Source organism: Dermacentor variabilis, unplaced genomic scaffold, assembly GCF_050947875.1.
Source record: "Dermacentor variabilis isolate Ectoservices unplaced genomic scaffold, ASM5094787v1 scaffold_12, whole genome shotgun sequence".
NCBI classification, from domain to species: Eukaryota; Metazoa; Arthropoda; class Arachnida; order Ixodida; family Ixodidae; genus Dermacentor; species Dermacentor variabilis.
The window spans coordinates 37,459,178-37,481,380 of record NW_027460280.1 but is presented as its reverse complement, the minus strand read 5'-3'; the positions used below and the strand labels follow the sequence as shown (position 1 = coordinate 37,481,380).

The 22,203-nt window shown below is 43.4% G+C and overlaps 1 protein-coding gene across 5 annotated transcripts in view; it reads right to left on the bottom strand.

Annotated features, from left to right (window-relative positions):
* Positions 1–22,203, bottom strand: part of LOC142565928 (coiled-coil domain-containing protein 186-like) — a 150,576-nt gene that overhangs the window by 58,281 nt on the left and 70,092 nt on the right. For all 5 annotated transcript variants that reach the window (XM_075676547.1, XM_075676545.1, XM_075676550.1 and 2 more), the window contains 5 exons: positions 20,108–20,288; positions 14,452–14,526; positions 10,209–10,293; positions 4,916–4,995; positions 2,519–2,734 (listed from right to left, as the gene is read on the bottom strand). In XM_075676547.1, coding sequence (XP_075532662.1) covers positions 2,519–2,734; positions 4,916–4,995; positions 10,209–10,293; positions 14,452–14,526; positions 20,108–20,288 — 637 coding nt within the window. The remainder of the gene's footprint in view (positions 1–2,518; positions 2,735–4,915; positions 4,996–10,208; positions 10,294–14,451; positions 14,527–20,107; positions 20,289–22,203) is intronic.

Sequence of the window (22,203 nt, the reverse complement as noted above, 5' to 3'; positions counted from 1 at the left end):
ATGCAATTTTAGTCAACTTACTTAGAGAAAAAGTGTGCGTTAACTTCAAGAAAGTATATTATACTCCATGTTTTTTGCTAGCCAGCAGTTTACTCACAAGTGTAAAAGATGCCTTTTGTGTGAGCAGTATGATTTTATTTGTTCTCAAAGGCACAGCCCACCTGCACCATGCTTCACTCATGACAATGGCATGGTGTATAGAGCTTGCAAGGCAACAGTCATGCAACAGCCGATCTCTATGATACAAATCATGTGAAGTCAAGGGAAGTATGAGAGAAATTGACTATTTTTATTGAAATGTATGGTTAATTCCATAGGAGAGCTAAATTTACAATAAGCTTGGTATTCTTAGTGAAGGAAAGGAAAAATGAAAAATTAAAGAAAAGACAACTTTGCTGTGCTGCCCTTGAGAGTCAAACCCACAACCTTGCTATGCAAGTGCTAATCTCACTATGTATTGCATAGTGCAATACATAGTGAGAGTAGCACTTGCATAGCAACGTTGTGGGTTTGACTCTCAAGGGCAGCACAGCAAAGTTGTCTTTTCTTTTACTTTTCATTTTTGCAAGTGAATACATGCAACATTGCTGTGCAACTGGCCGCACGAGGCACTTTGCATGTATTCGCAGGCTTCTTTCACACTCGGAAAAACACTTTTATGTAGCACGTTTTGAGAAACAGAAAGCTGTATTAGAAGTTTTCATGTTGCTCTACAATTCTCTCATTGACATGTTTCATCTAAGTACAACAACATAGAAGTTGATTAACTAATTAAAATTAATTATGTGGTTAGGCAGAATGCAAAAAAAGTAATCTGAGCATCTCCAAGTGACAGCGAACAACCTTACCTCGGTTCGGTCCAGATGTGTGGCATTTGCTTATTTTTATAGCTTGGCTCAAGTTAAGTGAATCCCTGTATAAGGATTTATTGGCCAGCTGTCAGCTCCTGTGATCACATGCTACATGATCACATGCACAGCCTTGGCTGTGAGTGGTCAACACTTCCAGGGCAATGGTACTATAAACATATATATGTAAATACCCAAGAAAGTGGCAAGCGGGTCCACTGTTGTTGGGTTCATTAGTAGCAAAATTGTCTTGTTTTGCACATTTCATTTCCCTTTGCTTCATTAGAAATATTAAGGTTATTGTAAACTTAACCGTTATCTGTAATTAATTACAGATGAGGCTTAAATTAACTGTCCTTATGAAACCATTTAATTAGGTAAATGGTTCAATAAAAAAAGTGTTAATTTCCCCTATACTTTCCTTGGTGTCGTCTGTTGGGCTTCACGTGGCTGCTACTAAAGATCGAGCACCCTTCGTTCCTCTTTTCTCCCCTACGGCATAAAGAAATTCTCACGTTGGAATGTAGCTTACTGGAATATGGGTTCAAATAACCTGGTTGGTCATAGAACGTAGAATGAACATGGCTCACAACTTACTGTTACTTCATGAGGGATAGGGCAGGGGGTGAGGATAAGCAGAAGCAGCCGAATTAATGGTAAAGAAAATGGAAGAGGAATAACAGAAAGGCCAACATTGCATTTGGCATTCCTCCCACATCTAAACCCATTTTATGATCAAACTGCATTCTATTGGTTTCTTGCTACTTACTCATACTATGTGAATTAAAAGTGAATGGAACACGGTTGCATTATCCAAGTACACTTATAAGTGTTTTTCTGATGGGAATTATAAAGCACAGTACACTAATGCATGAATGTGGCACTATGAAACATCGTTCCAGCGCACAAATGAACAAGGACGAGAAGAGAAAGACAACACGAACATGAACGCTTGCTAGAGCATCGCAGGAATGCTACTTCACTAAGTGGCGCTGGTCATTTAGCTGAACACATTCGCCGTTGCTCGCACAAGCCAGCATGCAAGGCGTTTTTCGAACGAACATGTGTGTTGCGCAGATATAGCAATCAGAAAAACCGGGAAATTTTTGAAGCATTTTGTATCTCCAATGAAAACGATTACTGTGTCAGTGCTCCTTCTGTTGTACTCGGGAAAAAAGAACTTGATTATCTCAGGGCAAACGGGTGTGTCGAATCAGCTAGGTAGGGCGGGAGATGAGCAAGATTGTACTGAGTGATGTAAAAAAGAGAGGGAATGGCTTGTTCACCTTTTTTCACTTTTTGCTTTTATTCCTTTCCTCTTTTGGTTTGACACATCTGATGACTGTTGCCTAGACCAAGGAAATATTTTTGGGTGGTCCTGCGCACTAGCAGCCCCCCCTCCCTCCCCCTGCCCTGTTTTCCATCTGGCGTTCGTGTTGTCTTTCTCTTCTCGTCCTTGTTCATTTGTGCGCTGGAACGATGTTTCATAATGCTAATCACAACCAACTAGCCCAGCTGTCCATACTTAGCAATGTGGCACTGACATGCTCATTAATGAGAGTGACATGCTTCTTAAATTCCAGAATGCATTTTCATCGCATAGCCATGTCTTGTTTGCTTCTGGTGCACACACAATGCTACGAAGACACAGTTGACTATATGCTGCTCACCGGCACAGTGGGTCTGCCTGCATTGACAAAAGTGACTGTGGGGTGATTGCTGGCCACCTGGCTGGGTCCTGATCCTAGGGTCTCCAGTGAAGCTGTGGAGCTGGTGCGTGAGCCCAAGCCTAGGGGCTCAGCTGCTGAGCCCTGATGGGGGCTACCTTGGGCATCCTGCTGCTGCTCAAGTCGCTTCTTAGTCAGCTGCAGCTCTCGTGACAGCTCCTGTCCCACAGGGCAAAACACAGGCATGGAGGTGGCAGCAATTCTGGCTATACGACAGCAAATTTGGGGGGAAGCTGACCTACTCTTGGTGTGGCAAAGACAATATTTATTTTGGTCCAACAAAGTAGACTGCAGAAATTTCGGCTTTTGCAAAAGCGGAACTTCAATCAAGACCTAGCACGTATAATATGAATGAGCCGTTGTGTAGCGACATGAAAAGACTGCCACTGCAAAGAATTTCAGCATGGTGATGTTTCCTTATTGTTACATTTTAGCAAAAGTGAAATTCCTTATTATATTGTTTATTTTCACTTACTGGTACATGGTTGAATCACATATTTTGTAGCTTCCTGTGGAAACATTTCTTGATATCTTTTACCTAGCACATAGAGCTCAAACTTTTCATGAAAACTGCATACTTTATAGTCAAAACAAGGCATGGACTTGGGCAATTAAGTTCATGCTGCAATATGGTGAAAAAATCTTTGGTCAGTCCCTGTTAGCTTAGAATTACTTTTACTTACAAGTAGTCGCAGGTTGGGCTGTAGAGACAGCAAACAGCACTAGTGTTCGGTAAAAAAAAAAATTTTTTTTTGTAGTAAGGAAATCATCAGTAGGAATGTTTTTATGCTTGCCAGGCAATCAGGCTACAAAAATGGTGGCTACAGCTCAACCACCCATTAATGTGCTGCTGCTTTAGTTACAGTAGTTAAGCCTCAATCTTGTTTCATTTTTGTTTATTTTTTAACTCAAATGCATGTGCGACTGCCAAGATTGCAATAACAAAACAAAGCTCTGTGTGAGATTTTCACTTAATCAACATGACCAACCATAACAGAATGCATGCTCCTCCACACAAACAATGGTGGAGGGGTTGTGTCACCTTGTGAGGAAGAGAAAAATTATAGGGTTTTACGTGCCAAAACCACTTCCTGATTATGAGGCACGCTGTAGTGGAGGACTCCCGGAAGTTTCGACCACCTGGGGCTCTTTAACGTGCACCTAAATCTAAGTACACGGGTGTTTTCGCATTTCACCCCCATCGAAATGCGGCCGCCGTGGTGAGGAAGAGACATATTATAGAACAAGAGAGGAGAGGCGTTAAAGAAAGAAAAGGAAAAAAAAGGGGGAAAAAGAAATCCCCGGGGCATTACCTCACGTCCTCATAGCTCGAGTTATTACGGCAATTTTTTTTTTCTGTCCCAAAAAAGTAAATAATACACATCCCCTTCAGCAGTTCCAAATAAAAAATGACTGACCAGAAATGTGGTACTGAAACAGTTTGTACTACAAGCAATTAAAATGCGAGCATCTACATGACTGAAAAACCAGCGTAGGCACAACCTTCCTCCCCACATTTACTTGTTTCTGCGCTCTGCATTTATCCTTGCTTGCTAGCTGCTGCAAGCCTACATTAGAAATGCTAGAGAGTCACAGTACCATGCAGTGCTCTTTTTCACTTTTCCTCTGTGGCAAGTTAACCAAACCAAGGTGTCCTCATGCACCATCTCAAACAAAGTTTCTTTTGCCACCAAGAACATGTGCTATGAATGGACAAGAAAAGAGCGAGATATTAGCGGACAGGCAAGACCAAGGATCTCTGCCACGAAAGAGGGTCTAGGATTCTACTCCCACTGCAGCTGGGGATCGCTTTCAGCAGCAGAATGCCATAGCTGCTGAGCCACTGATATGGCGGGTGAGATGGAAAACACAGGTGGGAAAATCAAGCTGTCTAGCAAGGCGCTGCGTAACAGCAGAAGCTTAATTTAATGAGAGCAATACCAAAAGCTGTCATTAGAATGAGGTCCTTCCAATTTAAGCATTTTTATATTGCATATACGAATTACTGAATTGGACATAAGTAATACGCTTTTCACACTCCTCACAATAAAATTGTGCTTTACAGTGGAAAGATGTGCCATTTGCTTTTATGTGTGTTTAGGTGCCCAACTTGTTGCTTTCCTCACATTTAAGAAAGAGGAGGGCATTAGTGGCAAGCATAATGCCATGACTAGCTTGCAGATATATTTATGCCATTCACAGTTGAAATATTTCTTTACATAATGTATTAAAACCTAGAGATGAATATTTTTTCCTTCTTCTAGTAGAAGCCCACATATAAAATATAAGTGGCACATGACAACAGGAAGAGCATATGCAATCAGCATGCTGAGGCCATACCTTGATGCTTGAAATATGCCGCCTCTTCATCACTCTTTGTTCATTTTCAGCATCTTCAACTTGCGTTGTCAATTTTTCAACTGTGCAGGAAACAAAAATGAGAGTGCCAGCACAATAACCCAAGATAAGCTCAGGAAAACAAGGATATTTCTCAAATGAAGGTTAGTTTGTTCATGGCAAGATATAAAATGCAGACAAAAATAAATGGCATTTAAATATGCGAGCTGGTTCATGACTGACGGTATTACAGCTCAAACACATGGCAGAGAGTGGCAGAGAGTGCAGCGATGGCATAGAGGTAGAACACCCGCCTCGCGTGCAAGAGGTCCGTGGTTCAAATCCCGGTGCCGCGCAATTTTCCACCGAATCAAAAAAAAAAAAAAAAAAAAAAAAAAAATCCCAACAACAACCGCGTGTTGATAAAATTGCATAAACAGGCCTGGAGTGTGGCCTGATCCTGGTGACCAGAACGGGTAACGCACTCACTCACCTGAGCAGGATTGGCCACCCTAGTGCAGTACTTGGCCACAACCTCCTATATGAACACAACAATCAAACCCCGGCCCTCAGTCCCCAGCAGCTGCGAAGCAACTGACCACGGTGGCGGTCAGACCTGCGACGCAGCAGAGGATGCTAAGAATCCCTGGCTCTGGACAGGCCGCGATTGGAATATGAACCTGGCAATGTTTAACGCTAGAACGCTATCTAGTGAGGCGAGTCTAGCAGTGCTATTGGAGGAATTAGAGGGCAGTAAATGGGATATAATAGGGCTCAGTGATGTTAGGAGGCCAAAAGAAACATATACAGTGCTAAAAAGCGGGCACGTCCTGTGCTACCGGGGCTCAGCGGAGAGTTGAGAACTAGGAGTCGGATTCTTGATTAATAAGAATATAGCTGGTAACATACACAATTCTATAGCATTAACAAGAGGGTGGCAGGTCTTGTTGTGAAACTTAATAAGAGGTACAAAATGAAGGTTGTACAGGTCTACGCCCCTACATCCAGTCATGATGACCAGGAAGTCGAAAGCTTCTATGAAGACGTGGAATCGGCGATGGGTAGAGTCAAAACAAAATACACTATACTGATGGGCGACTTCAATGCCAAGGTAGGCAAGAAGCAGGCTGGAGACAAGGCAGTGGGAGAATATGGCATGGGCACTAGGGATAGCAGGGGAGAGTTATTAGTAGAGTTTGCGGAACAGAATAATATGCAGAGAATGAATACCTTCTTCCGCAAGCGGGATAGCCGAAAGTGGACATGGAGGAGCTTGAACGGCAAGACTAGAAATGAAATAGACCTCATACTCTGCGCTAACCCTGGCATTATACAAGATGTGGATGTGCTCAGCAAGGTGTGCTGCAGTGACCATAGGATGGTAAGAACTCGAATTAGCCTAGACCTGAGGAGGGAACGGAAGAAACTGGTACATAAGAAGCCGATACGTGAGTTAGCGGTAAGAGGGAAAATAGAGGAATTCCAGATCAAGCTACAGAACAGGTACTTGGCTTCAACTCAGGAAGAGGACCTTAGTGTTGAAGCAATGAACGACAATCTTGAAGGCATCATTAAGGAGTGTGCAATAGAAGTCGGTGGCAACTCTGTTGGACAGGATACCAGTAAGCTATCGCAGGAGATGAAAGATCTGATCAAGAAACGCCAATGTATGAAAGCCTCTAACCCTACAGTTAGAATAGAACTGGCTGAACTTTCGAAGCCAATCAACAAGCGTAAGACAGCTGACATAAGGAAGTATAATATGGATAGAATTGAACATGCTCTCAGGAACGGAGGAAGCCTAAAAGCAGTGAAGAAGAAACTAGGAATTGGCAAGAATCAGATGTATGCGTTAAGTGACAAAGCCGGCAATATCATAACTAATACGGATGAGATAGTTCAAGTGGCTGAGGAGTTCTATAAAGATTTATACAGTACCAGTGGCACCCACGACGATAATGGAAGAGAGAATAGTCTAGAGGAATTCGAAATCCCACAGGTAACGCCGGAAGAAGTAAAGAAAGCCTTGGGAGCTATGCAAAGGGGGAAGGCAGCTGGGGAGGATCAGGTAACAGCAGATTTGTTGAAGGATGGTGGGCAGATTGTTCTAGAGAAACTAGCCACCCTGTATACACAATGCCTCACGACTTAGAGCGTACCGGAATCTTGGAAGAACGCTAACATAATCCTAATCCATAAGAAAGGGGACGCCAAAGACTTGAAAAATTATAGACCAATCAGCTTACTGTCCGTTGCCTACAAAGTATTTACTAAGGTAATTGCAAATAGAATCAGGAACACCTTAGACTTCTGTCAACCAAAGGGCCAGGCAGGATTCCGTAAAGGCTACTCAACAATAGACCATATTCCCACCATCAATCAGGTGATAGAAAAATATGCGGAATATAACCAACCTTTATGTATAGCTTTCATTGATTACGAGAAAGCATTTGATTCAGTCGAAACCTCAGCAGTCATGGAGGCATTGCGGAATCAGGGTGTAGATGAGCCATATGTAAAAATACTGAAAGATATGTATAGCGGCTCGACAGCCACCGTAGTCCTCCATAAAGAAAGCAACAAAATCTCCATAAAGAAAGACGTTAGGCAGGGAGATACGATCTCTGCAATGCTATTCACAGCGTGTTTACAGGAGGTATTCAGAGACCTGGATTGGGAAGAACTGGGGATAAGAGTTAATGGAGAATACCTTAGTAACTTGCGATTCGCTGATGATATTGCCGTGCTTAGTAACTCAGGGGACCAATTGCAATACATGCTCACTGACCTGGAGAGGCAAAGTCGAAGGATGGGTCTAAAAATTAATCTGCAGAAAATTAAAGTAATGTTTAACAGTCTCGGATGAGAACAGCAGTTTACGATAGGCAGTGAGGCACTGGAAGTGGTAAGGGAATACATCTACTTAGGACAGGTAGTGACTGCGGATCCGGATAATGAGACTGAAATAATCAGAAGAATAAGAATGGGCTGGGGTGCGTTTGGCAGGCACTCTCAGATCATGAACAGCAGGTTGCCATTATTCCTCAAGAGAAAAGTTTATACCCCCCCAGCTGTGTCTTACCAGTACTCACGTATGGGGCCGAAACCTGGAGGCTTACGAAAAGGGTTATACTTAAATTGAGGACGATGCAACGAGCTATGGAAAGAAGAATGTTAGGTGTAACGTTAAGGGATAAGGAAAGAGCAGATTGGGTGAGGGAACAAACGCGAGTTAATGATATCTTAGTTGAAATCAAGAAAAAGAAATGGGCATGGGCAGGACACGTAATGAGGAGGGAAGATAACCGATGGTCATTAAGAGTTACGGAATGGATTCCAAGGGAAGGGAAGCGTAGCAGAGGGCGGCAGAAAGTTAGGTGGGCGGATGAGATTAAGAAGTTTGTAGGGACAACATGGCCACAATTAGTACATGACCGGGGTAGTTGGAGAAGTATGGGAGAGGCCTTTGCCCTGCAGTGGGTGTAACCAGGCTGATGATGATGATGATGACATGGCAGAGGATGAAAGGGGAAACATTCCACTACTAACTGGGTTTTATTGGTATACATGAACTTACCTATACAGTAAACTTTGTTAATTAAGGTTCTATGTGACTGGAATGAAATATCGAAACTACCTGTATTTTGCATTACTCAATCAATAAAGAAACAAAAAAAAATATGTGTTGTATCATGACAATCTGCTAGGCTCATTTGTATTTTAAATGAAATCAGTGCAGAAAGAGCAATTTTACTCGAGCTTGTAGAATGGATAAGTGCTTGAAGCATGTTGGGAGAGCTCACCTGAAACTTTTCTAGAATGACAAAGGCCTAGTGACCTCCTTTGCAGCATGATGGTGGTGGTAGCATGACATGTGAGCACATAATTTTTACCATTGCGCTAGCCATATACATATAATTTACCATTTATATGGCTACCCGATTCGTCTGTCCGTCTGTCTGTCGTTTGTACATCGAAAACTCCTCCAGCACAACCCCGTGCGCATGCGCAGGGGGGTCAAGAGAGAGAGACAAAAAAAAAAGGGGGGGGGGGGGAGAAAGGCACAGGATTGGCTGCACCAGTAGTGTTGTTTGCTCTCCAAGCGCGCGCAGCAGTTTCTCTCCGGTTCCGAAATGGGTAGGCCACGCATCACCATGTGTCATTATGGGGCCAAGCCCGATAAGAAAATTTAATTATACACTGGATCTTGTAAAGTACCAACCGTAGAGGATTCTAGCACAGTAATTTCTGAAACAGGTTTAGTAACAGCAGTTAGAAGCAAACAAAATTTTGTGCGGAGGAGAGTTACTCTTTTAACATGGTGTGTTTAACCATGGCCTTCGTAACCTTAACAAATGAAAACAAACCTGTCTCATGTCTGGTAGCTCTTCATATATCAGCACCCCACTGCACATGGCAGAGGAATGCAGACCATGCCCACCTGCCCTAATTTAGTTTTTTCTTCAGTTGAGTTGTAAATTGTAGATCAAGAAGCACACAGCTAATGCTACATACTGTGGCACAAAGTGAAAAAAAAAAATGAGAAAAAAAGGGAGAGACAGAAAGAGCCAAAATACCACCTTGACCCCAAGGTACCTCATAAACTTCCGGCTCAGCTCTGAACTGCAGCGTCTCTCTGAGAGCTCAAGATGAAGACTGCAAGCATTGCCTTCTTGAGGGTGCTGACTCACTCATGAGGAATCAGAACACAGTTCAACCTGATACTTTCAATCAAAAAAGTCATTACTTTTTTCAAAGACCATCATATGGTTTTCAGGTCAACAAAAAAAGGTGTCTTTGTTGTCACATCTCAACCCCTTTTTCTGGAGAAGGCCTCCTTCGCATTTGAGAACTTAGTTCCTTCATCTGCTAAGGCTAATGCATCTGCTAAGGCTAATGCATCTGCTAACTAATGCATTGTTGCAGCTCATTGTAAAAAACTAGATTTGTCAAAACTTGCAAAAATCTGTTAATGATTGCAAAGGTAAATACTTAGATGTGTTTTTAAAGTGAAGACCCATAACCTGAGCAGCCTTTTAGATTTGGCGCTCTTTCTGAATAACTTTTTCCTCAATCTTTTACTTTACACCACAGTATGTCAGTTTAGCTATGCACCAACTTACCCAACACAGTACTCTGCTGAACCCATAAGGGCATGTAAGCAAATAAAACCCACTTGACAGGCAAAGGCACTCGTGTCTAGTTAGCCTCTATCCTGCATTAGATGAAATTCTACAGTGATCATCCACCTGTAGAATTTCATCTGACAAAAATGTGGACTGCCCAGGAATCTTACTTGTTTTGGTCTTTTCAGCTAGCTTGCGTGCTAGCAGCTGTGTTTCTTGCTGACGCTGCTTCTGCTCAGCCTCAAGGCTAGATGCCTGCATAAGATTACGTCCCAGATTTCAGGATATGCAAACACACAAAAATCAATTTAGCAGCTTTTTCATTAATACTTTCTGTACCACAAGAAATGACAAAAAGTGTACCAAATTTCCCAGAGATTTCCGCTGCATGATGACTATACCCGTAATCATCTATACGTTGATGCAAATTTTGATGACGACTATACAGTGGAACCTTGGTTATACATCCCCCAATTTTGCGACGACCCGGGTTTTAAGACGGATTAGCGCAGTCCCAGCAAAGTCCCCATAGAAGCAATGCATTAAAAACCTCGATTATTCGACGCAATTTTACGCCTGAACCACGTTATACGACGACCCTCGCAAAGCGCGAGACGGAACGGTGGACGAAATAAAAGTGCCGCGGGTCTCTTTCCTTGCTCCAATCACTTTCTCCCTCTCTTCTCGGTGGCGTCGCCTCTTGTTGCATTGGGGAAGCATTCCTCTCCTCCCTACCAGCAGCCGCCCGCGACGCCTGCTGTGCTGAAATAGCGCCTTTTCTTCTCCACAACCACTTTCTCCCTATCTTCTCGGCGGCGTCGCCTCTCTTCGTGTTGGGGAAGCATTTCTCTCCTTCCAGTTTCCCTGCAGCCGGTTGCCGACAAGTTAGCGTGGAGGGGCCTAGGTTTATTGCACGTGTTCTTCATTTTAATCCTAGTGACCAGCGTTCAGCGGAGGTATTGAGTTGTGTGGAGGAACGCGACGCATGATGTCCCGAAAGCCGACAGTTCTGTCGCTCAGCGATAAGCTGAATATTATCGAGGAAGCGGAAAAGCGGCATGAAGCCACGAAAGCCAGCATTGCCTGGGACCTTAAGATACCCGAATCTTCGGTTAAGACAATCCTGGCAAACAAAGCAGCGATATTGCAGAATGCCAACAAGTGCGGGCTCAAGCGGAAAGCGGCAAAGAAGGACAGCATGAGAAGTTAGAAAAAGTTCTCGTCAAGTGGCTGCATCAAGCACGGAGCTCTGCAATCAACGTTGACGGCGCCATTCTAAAAGAAAAGGCGGACCTTGTGGCATTGCCTCTGGGCATCGACGACTTTCAGGCGTCGAACAGGCGGCTGGATCGCTTTGAAAAACGAAAAAGAATTGTGTACAGTCGCTCTTGTGGAGAAAGCACTTCTGTGGACGTTTCGACGGTGAACGAGTGGATGGAGTCGAGGCCGCAGATGATTGCTGCATACAAGCCCTGCGACGTTTTCAACACCGATGAGAGCGGTATTTTTTACTATATGCAGCCCGAGCAAATCCTTGCGTTTAAGGGTTACAGCTGTCATGGCGGCAAGCGTAGTAAAGAGCATGTGACGGCACTATTCTGTCCTAACGAGGACGGTTCCGAGAGGCTGCCCATGCTCGTTGTTGGAAAGTTTGCAATGCCATGGTGCTTTAAGAAGTTGAAGACGCTGCCGTGCAGCTACAATTTCAACAAAAATGCGTGGATGACGTCTTCTCTCTTCAGCAATTTTTTTGCAGCAGCTGGATAACAAAATGGGTGCTAAGGTGAGGGAAATATTGCTTTTCGTGGACAATGCACCGTGCCACCCACCTGATATGTCCAGCCTGAGGAACATAAAGGTTTTTTTTTTTCCACCCAACTGCACAAGCTTGCTGCAGCCACTGGATGCTGGCATCATTAAGTACATCAAGCAAGGGTACCGGAAGAGGTTAGTGCAGCGTCGGCTGGCAGCTATGGAGTGCAGTGAGTCGAAAAAAAAAAAAAGATCACTGTGCTCGACGCCATGCATTTTATTGCCAGTTCGTGGAACACAGTGTCGCAAAGCACAATCGCTAACTCATTCAAGCACTGTGGCTTTAAGCGAGAGACTGTCTCCTCTGCTGGGGATGCAACAACCTCAATGCCGCTCGAGGCCGATGCAGGCTTCGCCAACGATGATTTCGATGGTTTAAACCTCACCACGACCTTTGCAGAGTACTTGGAGGTTGACGACAACATTGGGATCTGCGGCGAAGTGTCGCTGGATGACGCTACCGAGGAGGCTTTGCCTAGTGCCGACACCGCTGCGACATCGGATGAGGACAACGACGACGACACAAATGCTGTGCCTGTGCCTACCATGTTCACCGAGGTGCTACGGCACATCGACGGCATCTGGAACTTCATCTGTTCACGCGACGCCGCAGAGGTCCTCCTTTTGGATGTTGCCCAACTCGAGCGAAAGTACTTGGTTCACGCATCAAACCAGGTCCAAAAGGAACTTACCGACTTTTTTTAAAGTTCGCACCGGCTGGTGGGAATTACAGCAGTGGGCAGTGGAGTTCCGTAAAGGTTTGTTTGAATAAAGCTTGATTGGTACCCGTGCTGCAGCATTAATTATTATCGCATTTACTTTTTTGGTAATTCAGGTTTCCAAGCCCTGCAGAGTATGTTAGTAGTTTGCATTGAAGTTTCTCGTAAATCTGTCGCGCGAAATAAGTAGTATTCTTATAGGCATAATTTACGTTCGGATTTTACGACACCCACATTTTACGACACTTTTTCGCACTCCCGAGAAAGTCGTATAATTGGGGTTCCACTATACTTGTCAGTGGTAGAGAAAGAGTTAAAGCTGTTCACATAAACACATGGTTGAACTTCGACAGAACAATGTGCACAAATACTGAAGAAAGGCTTTGGTAAGCCAGCCATAACAAAAACCTATACAACAAGCTCTATGCATGTAAATACTACGCAGTTATCAGAGGCATGACTAAAGTCAAGAAAAACAGAACACGATTTGTCAATTAAGGTTCAGAACAAGCAGGCATTGTGGTGCGGCTGCATTAATTAACACACAAGCCCAAGCTGTACTCGTCCTATCAGGTTGTAGCATATCGTCGAAAGTAGTTTGCTTGTTTTGCTTGACATAATGAACCAGGCTTAAAAGCAGGTTCTTCACTCAGGAGGCAAACAAAGATCCTATTTATAAGCTTGGCCTATATTTAAACCTAGCAATGGTATTTAACTGCAGTGCTGACTATCAGTAGGATTGTTATTTCCAGTTATTTTTCTGCCACAGAAGTTCAAAATATTGTTATGGAAGGATGAAACAAGAGAGAGAACGAAGAAGATCGGAGACACTGGCTGCTGCGTGTCGTTGATGGTCAGCCATCTTAACTACTCTGACTCAGCCTGTATATATATGGCAAATATAGTGTTTCTATACTCGCAACATCCCTGTAACAATATAGTTGAATACGCAAGTAGGAAAGCATGGTACGACCATGGGATGGAGTCAGGCTCAGGCCCACCAGTTCAGCACATGAGTGCCCAGTTTTTTAAACTAGATGCGTGCACACCAGAATTGGACCACCTTTGCACTGCTTTGCCCTTGGGCTGGACGTGGGCCTGACTCCAAGTGAAGAAAAACGTGAATACCACTTATACGGCTGCATGTGTGCAAACCAAGGCATACATTCCCTCCCACCATGATACAGTACAGTATTGACAATACAGGGCTCTGCATTCTCAGTGATAGAATTTTGCATACAACACTTTGCTACAACGAATGCCTGCAAATGAACGCAAGAAATATGTTAGCTTTGTGCTTTTAAGCAAATTTTACTTTGATAAAAACTTTTGGCTGCAGTTCTTGCAAGAAACGTCTGCAAAGATAAGAGTTATGTTTTGTTTCTTGCTCAACCGGGTTGGTAATGCCATTGTGTGCATGAGGTTACGAAGGAGTGATAACTTTGTGTCAAGACTGAAATGATAGTCAACTTTTTGTTTTGGATAATATCTTCTATACTGCGACTTCTTACGGCAGTACAACAGATTACACCTTTGCTATTCAATAGACAAGCTACCTATTTTTTGGCTAGCAGACACTTAGCTTTATGTATGGCCATTATCGAGCTGGGCTGATTGAGAGTGTAGATGTGCACCATAGGGCCAAGCCAGGCTTAACTTTTTTTACAGTACCCCAGACATAAACTGGAGAGATAAAGGGTGAAAATAATGTTATTACATAATCATCACACAATATAATATAAGATTTAAGATTGAAATGGAATCATTAAGGAGATAAATAAAATAAATGCAATGTTTAATGTTTACTTCTAATTGTTTGCATAATGCATAATATAGGACTTCAAGAAGAGCATGAGAAGACAAGAGCGAGCACAGGGCTCACCAGGTCTCGATTCTGCTTCTTGAGCTGTGCAATTTCCTGTGTCAGCTTGCCATTCTGCTCTTCCAGGTTCTGGGCCTACACATTCACCATACGAAAAGAGAGAGAGAGAAAAAAAAACAATACAGAAAAATAACCATTACACAGCAAACACCCTACATTGAAGCATTTTACATTTCAAGTAACATGATTTACAGCAAAAGACAAGGCAAGGACTATGTCTAGAAAGCCAGGCCATGGTCTTACCACAGTGACAGTTGTGTACATATTGGCTAATGGAGCAAAATGTCTATAATCCTCTTACACAATTCTCATATGAAAAATGCCAGCACCCTTCAATTAGCTGCAGTCATATACCATGCAGCAACCTATGCAAATTGACTATAAATAAAATAAGTGCATAGAAATAGGCTGCTGTAACAACAGGGTCCTCAATAATGCTGCATTAAGTCAACTTTTATATACAAATGCATCCTGTGAATTATGCAACATGCTCATCAGCTTTCCTATGAGCACAACTCTGGTTAACTTGGCATTCTTGCTAAAGTAAGGCAGCATAGCAGTTGTGCTATGCTGTGCATATACATTTATGTGGACTAAACACTGGCCTTATTAATATGTTAATGCTATGTAGCTCTGGTATGTTCTACAAAAGCACAAGGAGATGTGAAATTTACAAAACCTTTGAAGGCATAAAAGAAAATGTGAAGAAAAAAGTATTTTTCTAGAAAATTTGGAAAGATTGAAAAAAGTATCCTGATTGAACTACCTTATCACATAGAAGTAAAATAATTGCGTAAGAGGGTCTATATGCAAGGAGATGCTTCCAAAACTTATGCCAAGATAACATCCTATACCATACAGCCCCACCATTTTATTTTATTTACTTGGAGACTCTTGGTAAAATTTGGAACTCGTCTACCAACAACAAAAGCTGAAGCGTAACTGCGAGTCGGCCTAGTTGGAACAGATTCATCTTAAAACATTTTGTGCACAATCAAACAGGGACGGAGAATAGAAGCAACACAAGGATGAGGACTTGTCCTTGTGTTGCTTCTATTCTTCATCCCTGTTTGATTGAGCACAAAAAGTTTTAAAACAAAAGCTGCTTTTTAACTCTGTTAGGAAGAGGAGGGGGGTGCAATGCCTGAATGCTTGTGGAACCTGAGCTTACGGGACAGTTTTTGTGTAACTCCTACATTGCGAGTTAGATGTTGCAACCTCGCCATGGCAAAAGTTAGGTCAAATGTGGGGGTGCCTTTAGAAACACAGAATAGTGGTCACAGCCATATGTAGATTCTGCTTTGCCACCTGCTTAATACCGGTTCAGCATATGAAAGTTTCATGGATTCTGCAGGAAAATGAAGAACAATCTTTCTTTTTTCCTAAAATTCTTGTTGAAACCAAAGTGCCAGCATATATAACTGTTGGATCACAGATTTCGAAGTATTTTCTCATATTTGTGCCATTTTGGTGCAGGAAATTTTTGCAAAACTTGCTGGGTTGAGCCTAGTTTTTTAGAAGTGCAATGTAGCCTTTCATTATTTAAAGGGACCCACACCAGACCACACAGAAAGTTTCGGTTATATGATGGAAGTTGTTACATGCCCTCTAGAGAGCGTCCTGCCACAAGAATTTTTCAAATTGGTTCATTAATAGCCAAGATAGAAATATTTCGGTGCCGCAAACCCATGATTTCAGGAGGTCAGGGCCACTCTGTTGTCTCTCTTGTCAGGCAGGGCCACTGACAAGAGAGACACTATCTCCACTTGCCCCGTCTAGCCTCTGCAAGCGAAATTCCTTCCCTGTATTCTCCCATACAGGGGCTCAAGGATTGCATGACGCATATGTAACAGGCCCTGCCATCATTTTTTTTCCCTCTCGCTTTTTTTACTGTGCGGTGCACTTCCACTGATAGCATTGCACGTGAGCTGTTGCGTTGGTCTTGTTTCGCATAGCACATGATTTTGTGCGCTGTCCACGAGCGGTACCTGACTAGCGGTATTATAAGTCGGTGTTACGCGAATACTGAGGCAGACACGAGCGGGTCACAGAGCATGATCGCACGCTCGAACACAGTAGAAAATCACATACTTTAGTTGTCTGCATGTGTGACTGCACGACGTGAGAATAAGTAGACACAACAAGAACACGCAGACATTCGGTTTGTGTGTTTTATTATTTCTCTAAACTTTAATTCGTCTACTGAAGCAACAGATTACACAAATAACAGATGTTGTTTGAATAATTCTCTCCAAGTCACGTGTCACTATGAGCGACATCATAGCAGTTCGATGTAGGTAGGTGCACTTGTACAACATACGTAGACTCTCCGGCTGGGAGCACGGCACTCGGGATGAGAAGGGCAAACGGCGTCCGGTTTGAAATTTCAGCTCTTTCTACAGCATGTAGTGATGTAATACTTAGCAGACAGGCTCGTTAGCGCATTGTATGCACAGTGCTTGTCAGCTCCAAATGGCCAGACTTGGTGAGGGACAGGGACCCCTTAAAGAAAGTTATCTGGACCAAATTCAATGTTTTTGAAATCCATGATGTCATAAGCTGGTGCGGGAAATTTAAAGATGTCCCCACTAATCTATAATTTTTGCGCCTTATGCCTGACGAAGCATCCTTTGATGTTTGCAAAGAAGAACGGAGCTACAGTAAGCGCAATATTCTTTTTTCTACGATTGTATGCGTTCCATAATGGCTGATGTAAGCTTCACTGCGATACAGATATGTATTGTGAGATCACACAGGACATGAAAATAAAAGTAATACCGGCCTTAGGACCTGAGACTATGATAAAGTGGGTTGCGCAGTACAGAATCTCAGGTGCTATCCATGGATTGGGGCTGCCACAGGGCATGCTGGGAGGTGTTCACGCACAAGATCAGTTGACTGTGATTCTCACTTTTCCAAACAACACACTGAGTGCACTTCACCACACTGCAGAACGATGATGCGGAGAAGTGATATAGACACCTCGTCACGACACCTCCTTTATTCAACTCTTGTTGTTGTTGCCTTTTGAACGTTTCAAGGGTACAAAGCACATTCGCCTGCCATCTTTCTTCTTTTTCTGTGGCATGCTTTAAAGGGCAACTCTGGCAATTTTTCGATTTCCACTGATCTAAATAAAATTTTGAATATACATTCTCTTTTGCACTCTGATTATCTATGCCAAGCAATATGGATGTAAGTAATATAGTTTTCTTGGATATCAATTTTAAAGATTGGTCGCATTCCCGACTCGGCTTTTTACTGGCCACCCTCTGCTTGCGATGTGACAGTCTACACCCACTGTTGCTGAAATCGTTGCTGAAATCGCCACTGTCTACTTCAGAAAATCTGTAAAAGATCCCTGTGTTGTCAGCAGACATCATCAGCTTCACTTCTTTGGCGTTAGCGCCACGTGTACTGCGTGTTTAGCATGCGTTCTGAGTGTTTACATTACGGTAGCGTAGGTTCTGATGTCATCGACTTATCATGACGTCACACGAAGCAGCTACCAGTTTCAGTTTTGGTATCTCATTTATTGGTTATCTAAAATTATTGATGAATTTTTAAGCAAATTGAATCATCCTACCGGTGACAGGTCTGTCAATGCCATTTGAAAATGACAATATCCTAATTTGGTTAAAAAAAAATGCTGGAATTGTCCTTTAAGGAAGTAAAATAATCGCAAAACGCTTGAAAACGGTTGACAGAGGCTTGACAAATGCTTGACAATAGCGGCTCGCAACTGACAACCATGAAAGACAACTCAAAACTTCGAGAGAAAAAAAGTAAAAAAAGTAAAAAGGAAAACATTTTGCACAAGGCATTTATATTTGTATTGGCAAGAGCTGCCCGGCGCACCCTCTTGCCAAAAGGCACCACCAGGGGAAAGTGCGGCACTGCATGTTTCTGAAAAGAGGGTGTCTGAATGGTTTCTCCAAGAGAGACACTGGTTGGCACCTTTTCTCCCTCGCCGCCGCTCCAAGCGGGGTGGGCACATTTTTTGAAGGGGTGCTCGCCACATGGACCGGTCTTTCCTGACCGCCGCCACCATTGTGAATCTCACTTTGCAAAGCGACAGACGCGAGGAAGCAGCTGCGGCTGCTTAGTGGCTTCCTTTTTAGGTGAAATGATTGGCTGCTGCGTGCCCATGTGCACAAACAATTCCAGAAATGGTTTGGAAACTTTTCCATTTTACGACAAAACCAAAGAGAAAGCTGCAGTGGATTGTGAAGACTAGGCGGGACCTTGCCGTCATACTGACAAAAAGTAAACAAGAGTGCAGAGTGGTTTTATATAAAAAGGAAGTTCAAAAGTGCAAGAGGTCTACAACAGTAGCAACATGGTAATTAGTCTTTTTCACTTTCTACCCTCCTAGAGGTCTGTAAGAAGTTCTTTCTTTCTCCTCAATGGCCGTGCAAAAAAAAGAACACAAGATTCATTTATGTGGACGCAGTTGCACACTCACTGTAAGCTTAAACTTAAGAGAAAAAAGCGATCTGATAATAAACCTTGATTCTCCCTCCATCAGATTTGTCAGAGCTACAAGGGTACACACCATAGGTGGTGAAAGAAAGCAGGTTTGAACCATGTAAAATTGGTCCCAAGCACACAAGGAGAAAAACTATACCGAGCGGCTGACAAGCCACACGGCCACCGAGGAGTGTGATAAGTTGTGGTCATAGGAGACAGCGTGCAATAACTAAATTAATGTAGTTTGAGTCTGCAAACAGTCTACGAACACACACATACATATTCTGACCACTCTATTTTGTCCAAAATGCCTTTGGTTGCAAAAAACTAATGCTATATGCGTGTGTCGGCAGTGCATTCCGTAGGCAGTGAGATACGTAATGGCAGACGCAGTAGCAGATGACTCTGTTGTCCTCACCCTGTACAGAACGGCGGCAAGAGGGAGACCATACAGGCACCCTAGTGAAAAGGTCTATTGTCATCCACCTGATGTGCACAATAATTCAACCTTGCTCTGCAGTCTACTACTACTGGCTAGCCAACTGGTAGAGCAATTGCCCTGGAAAGACGTTGGGTTCTGGGTTTGATCCCTGGATCAGGATGAACTTTTCTCCAGTTGCGAAGCTTTCTTTCTGAGAAACCTGCACGGGTTTCCCTCGCGGCTTACCCTTGTAGCTTTAACCTTGTAGCTTTCCTTTGTAGCTTCTTGTACAGTCGGGCGGATGACAACCATTCATGAATCTTCCTGAATCCTGCGGGCTTCCACAGAACTGATTTGCCAAATTCTAGTTCTAGTTCCTCTGAACTTTTGCGGCAGCAGAAAAGCCACCAAACTAACTAAATGTCTGGTGCCTCAGTGGTTTTACTCAGACTGTTGGATATACTTTTTTCCTCTATCCCTACCCTTGAAATTGAACACAATTTTTTGAAGGATTTATCAGTTTATGCAGCAGGTAAGAATAATCCAGCAACACTGATAACAAGTACAGCACTAAAAGCATGCCCTGTGTACCAAGACATCTGCCACAAAAGGATCCTTTGATTTTTTTTAACCCTTTCCTCGCATGAGTTTGTGATACACAGTTTACAGACAAAAAAGTCAAAGCCAACAAACAGCAAAGACTTCCGCAACAGGCAAGCTGGCAAATGCATGTGTTGCTGAGCAGACAGTGGGCACACTGGTCACCTTGAGCTCCAGGAGGCTGTGCTCCGACTGCAGCTGGACGCTCTTGGTCGTGAGGCGCTCTGTGAACTCCAGTAGCTCTCCCTCTTTAAGATGGCAGGCCTCCATGTCAGCCTGCATCTCGGCAGCTGACTGCCGCAGTCGCTCTACTTCCTGCTGCGAAGTGACGACTTTCTCTCGCTCCCTGCACAGAAGCCCACCCACAGTGTGCTCAAAGAGACAGTTCAGCACTAAAGCACACAATCAGTAGCAAGTAATGTGTGAGAAATTCAATAAGTGCCTCCCACTTCAGCAAAGAATTTAACAGAGAAACAGACACCTACACCCGCCGTGGTGGCTTAATACCTATGGTGTGCCCTGCTGAGCATGAGCTTGTGGGTTTGATTCCCAGCTGCGGTGGCCGCATTTTCATGGGGGAAAAATGCAAAAAATGCTTGTGTATTGTGCACTGGGTGCAGAGCCCCATGTGGTCAAAATTAATCTGGAGTCCCCACTATGGCATGCCTCATATCCATATTGTGGTTTTGGGACATAAAACACACGAATAAATTTTTTTTTAATGACACCTATGGTTGGAGTTAGCCTTTACAGATTCGTACTCCTTCCTCCTTAGAATGACTGGCTCCCCCAATGCGACCCCTGCAACTCTGAAAAAACCATCAACCACCTCCTCTGCCAAAGCACCACAATGACGCCCAAGGAATTTTGCAGCCTCGACATTCGAGCTTGTCGGTAACAACTCATCCTTGACTTGGAGCAGTATACAGGAGATAAGGGCAGAAAGAGAGTGGTGTTTTGTCTTCTATGTTTCTGTTCCTAGTCTTTCGCACTCTGCTCAACTTAAAGACTACAAGGAATGACAACAATATACTGTCAACCACTTTTTACTTTGAATCTTGTCATTGCAACCCCTCGTTCCCTCATAAAAAAATCAAAGCAACAAAAGTTCACCATACTGAACTTTTTCGCCATCTGATAAAAGAACATAAAGATTTTGTGAGATCCGCAGCTCCTTTTATGCTTTAATCTGCAATGAGTTGAGCTCATCAATGGCTGTGATTAGGGTTTTGCATTTCGACAGTTTATCTTGGGGCAAAATTAGAGGGTGTTCTTCTGGGATTTTATAAAATAGGATTTTATAAGAGGTTTTTTTCTTATGACGCAATGAAATAAGGAAATTTTGGCCTTTTTAGCATTATTTACCTTTTAGTTTAGCCCACACCCAATAACAGCCTTGGTTACAAGAAAAAGCAGCACATCCAGATAATTTTTTTTTTTTTAACTTTCAGTTAGCATTTATGGTAGGAGAACAGTTTGTCACTCTTAACCCTTTCGCTGTCACGGACGTACCGGTACATCTTCGCGCTTCCCCCCCACAGTGTCACTGATGTACCGGTACATTCTCTATCGTGCGCTCAAAATTTTGCGCGTGAGCGCAAAGCTGGCGCTCCTGGACTGGCCATGCCATCTGTTCAGTTCTGTTCAGTTCAACAGCGCATCAAGTTCAGGGGCACGCGCCGTTGCCTCTCCGAAAAGAGTGACTCGATTGCTGCTTTCGCTTTCTCGCTGCACCTTCGCTTCCGACTTGCAGCAGTAAACGTAAAGCCCTTAGAACTTTGTTTTGGCCTTTTTCCATCTCCCTCTGTCTTCTTGATCACACAACGTCCCATTTCTCTCTGTTGTGCGGGCGACTGAAAGTGCATTCTCCCTGCGCGCGGTTACTTTCGGATAGCTGAGCGCGCGGGACCTTCGTCTGCTGATTGGAGCGGTGGCTCTTCCGATTCAGAATACGAGCCGAGCTCAGATTCGAACTCGAACAGAGTCTCATGCGAGGAAGAGGTGAGTTCCGCATCGTCAGATTCGGATGTTGAACAAATGTTATAGTCAGGCTGATGATGATGATGTTTACTAACAACAGCTGCAGAACACTGAAATGTGCATATTGCATTGGCTATGTTATTTGTATACCAATCATAATCAAAAATAAATTGCTATGTTCATTCCCTGTTATGCTCGTTCCCTGAAACCAAGCCGACACCGGGGGTTGTCACAGGTCCGACAACGAAAGGGTTAAAGGGGTCCCTGAAATGGTTTGGACA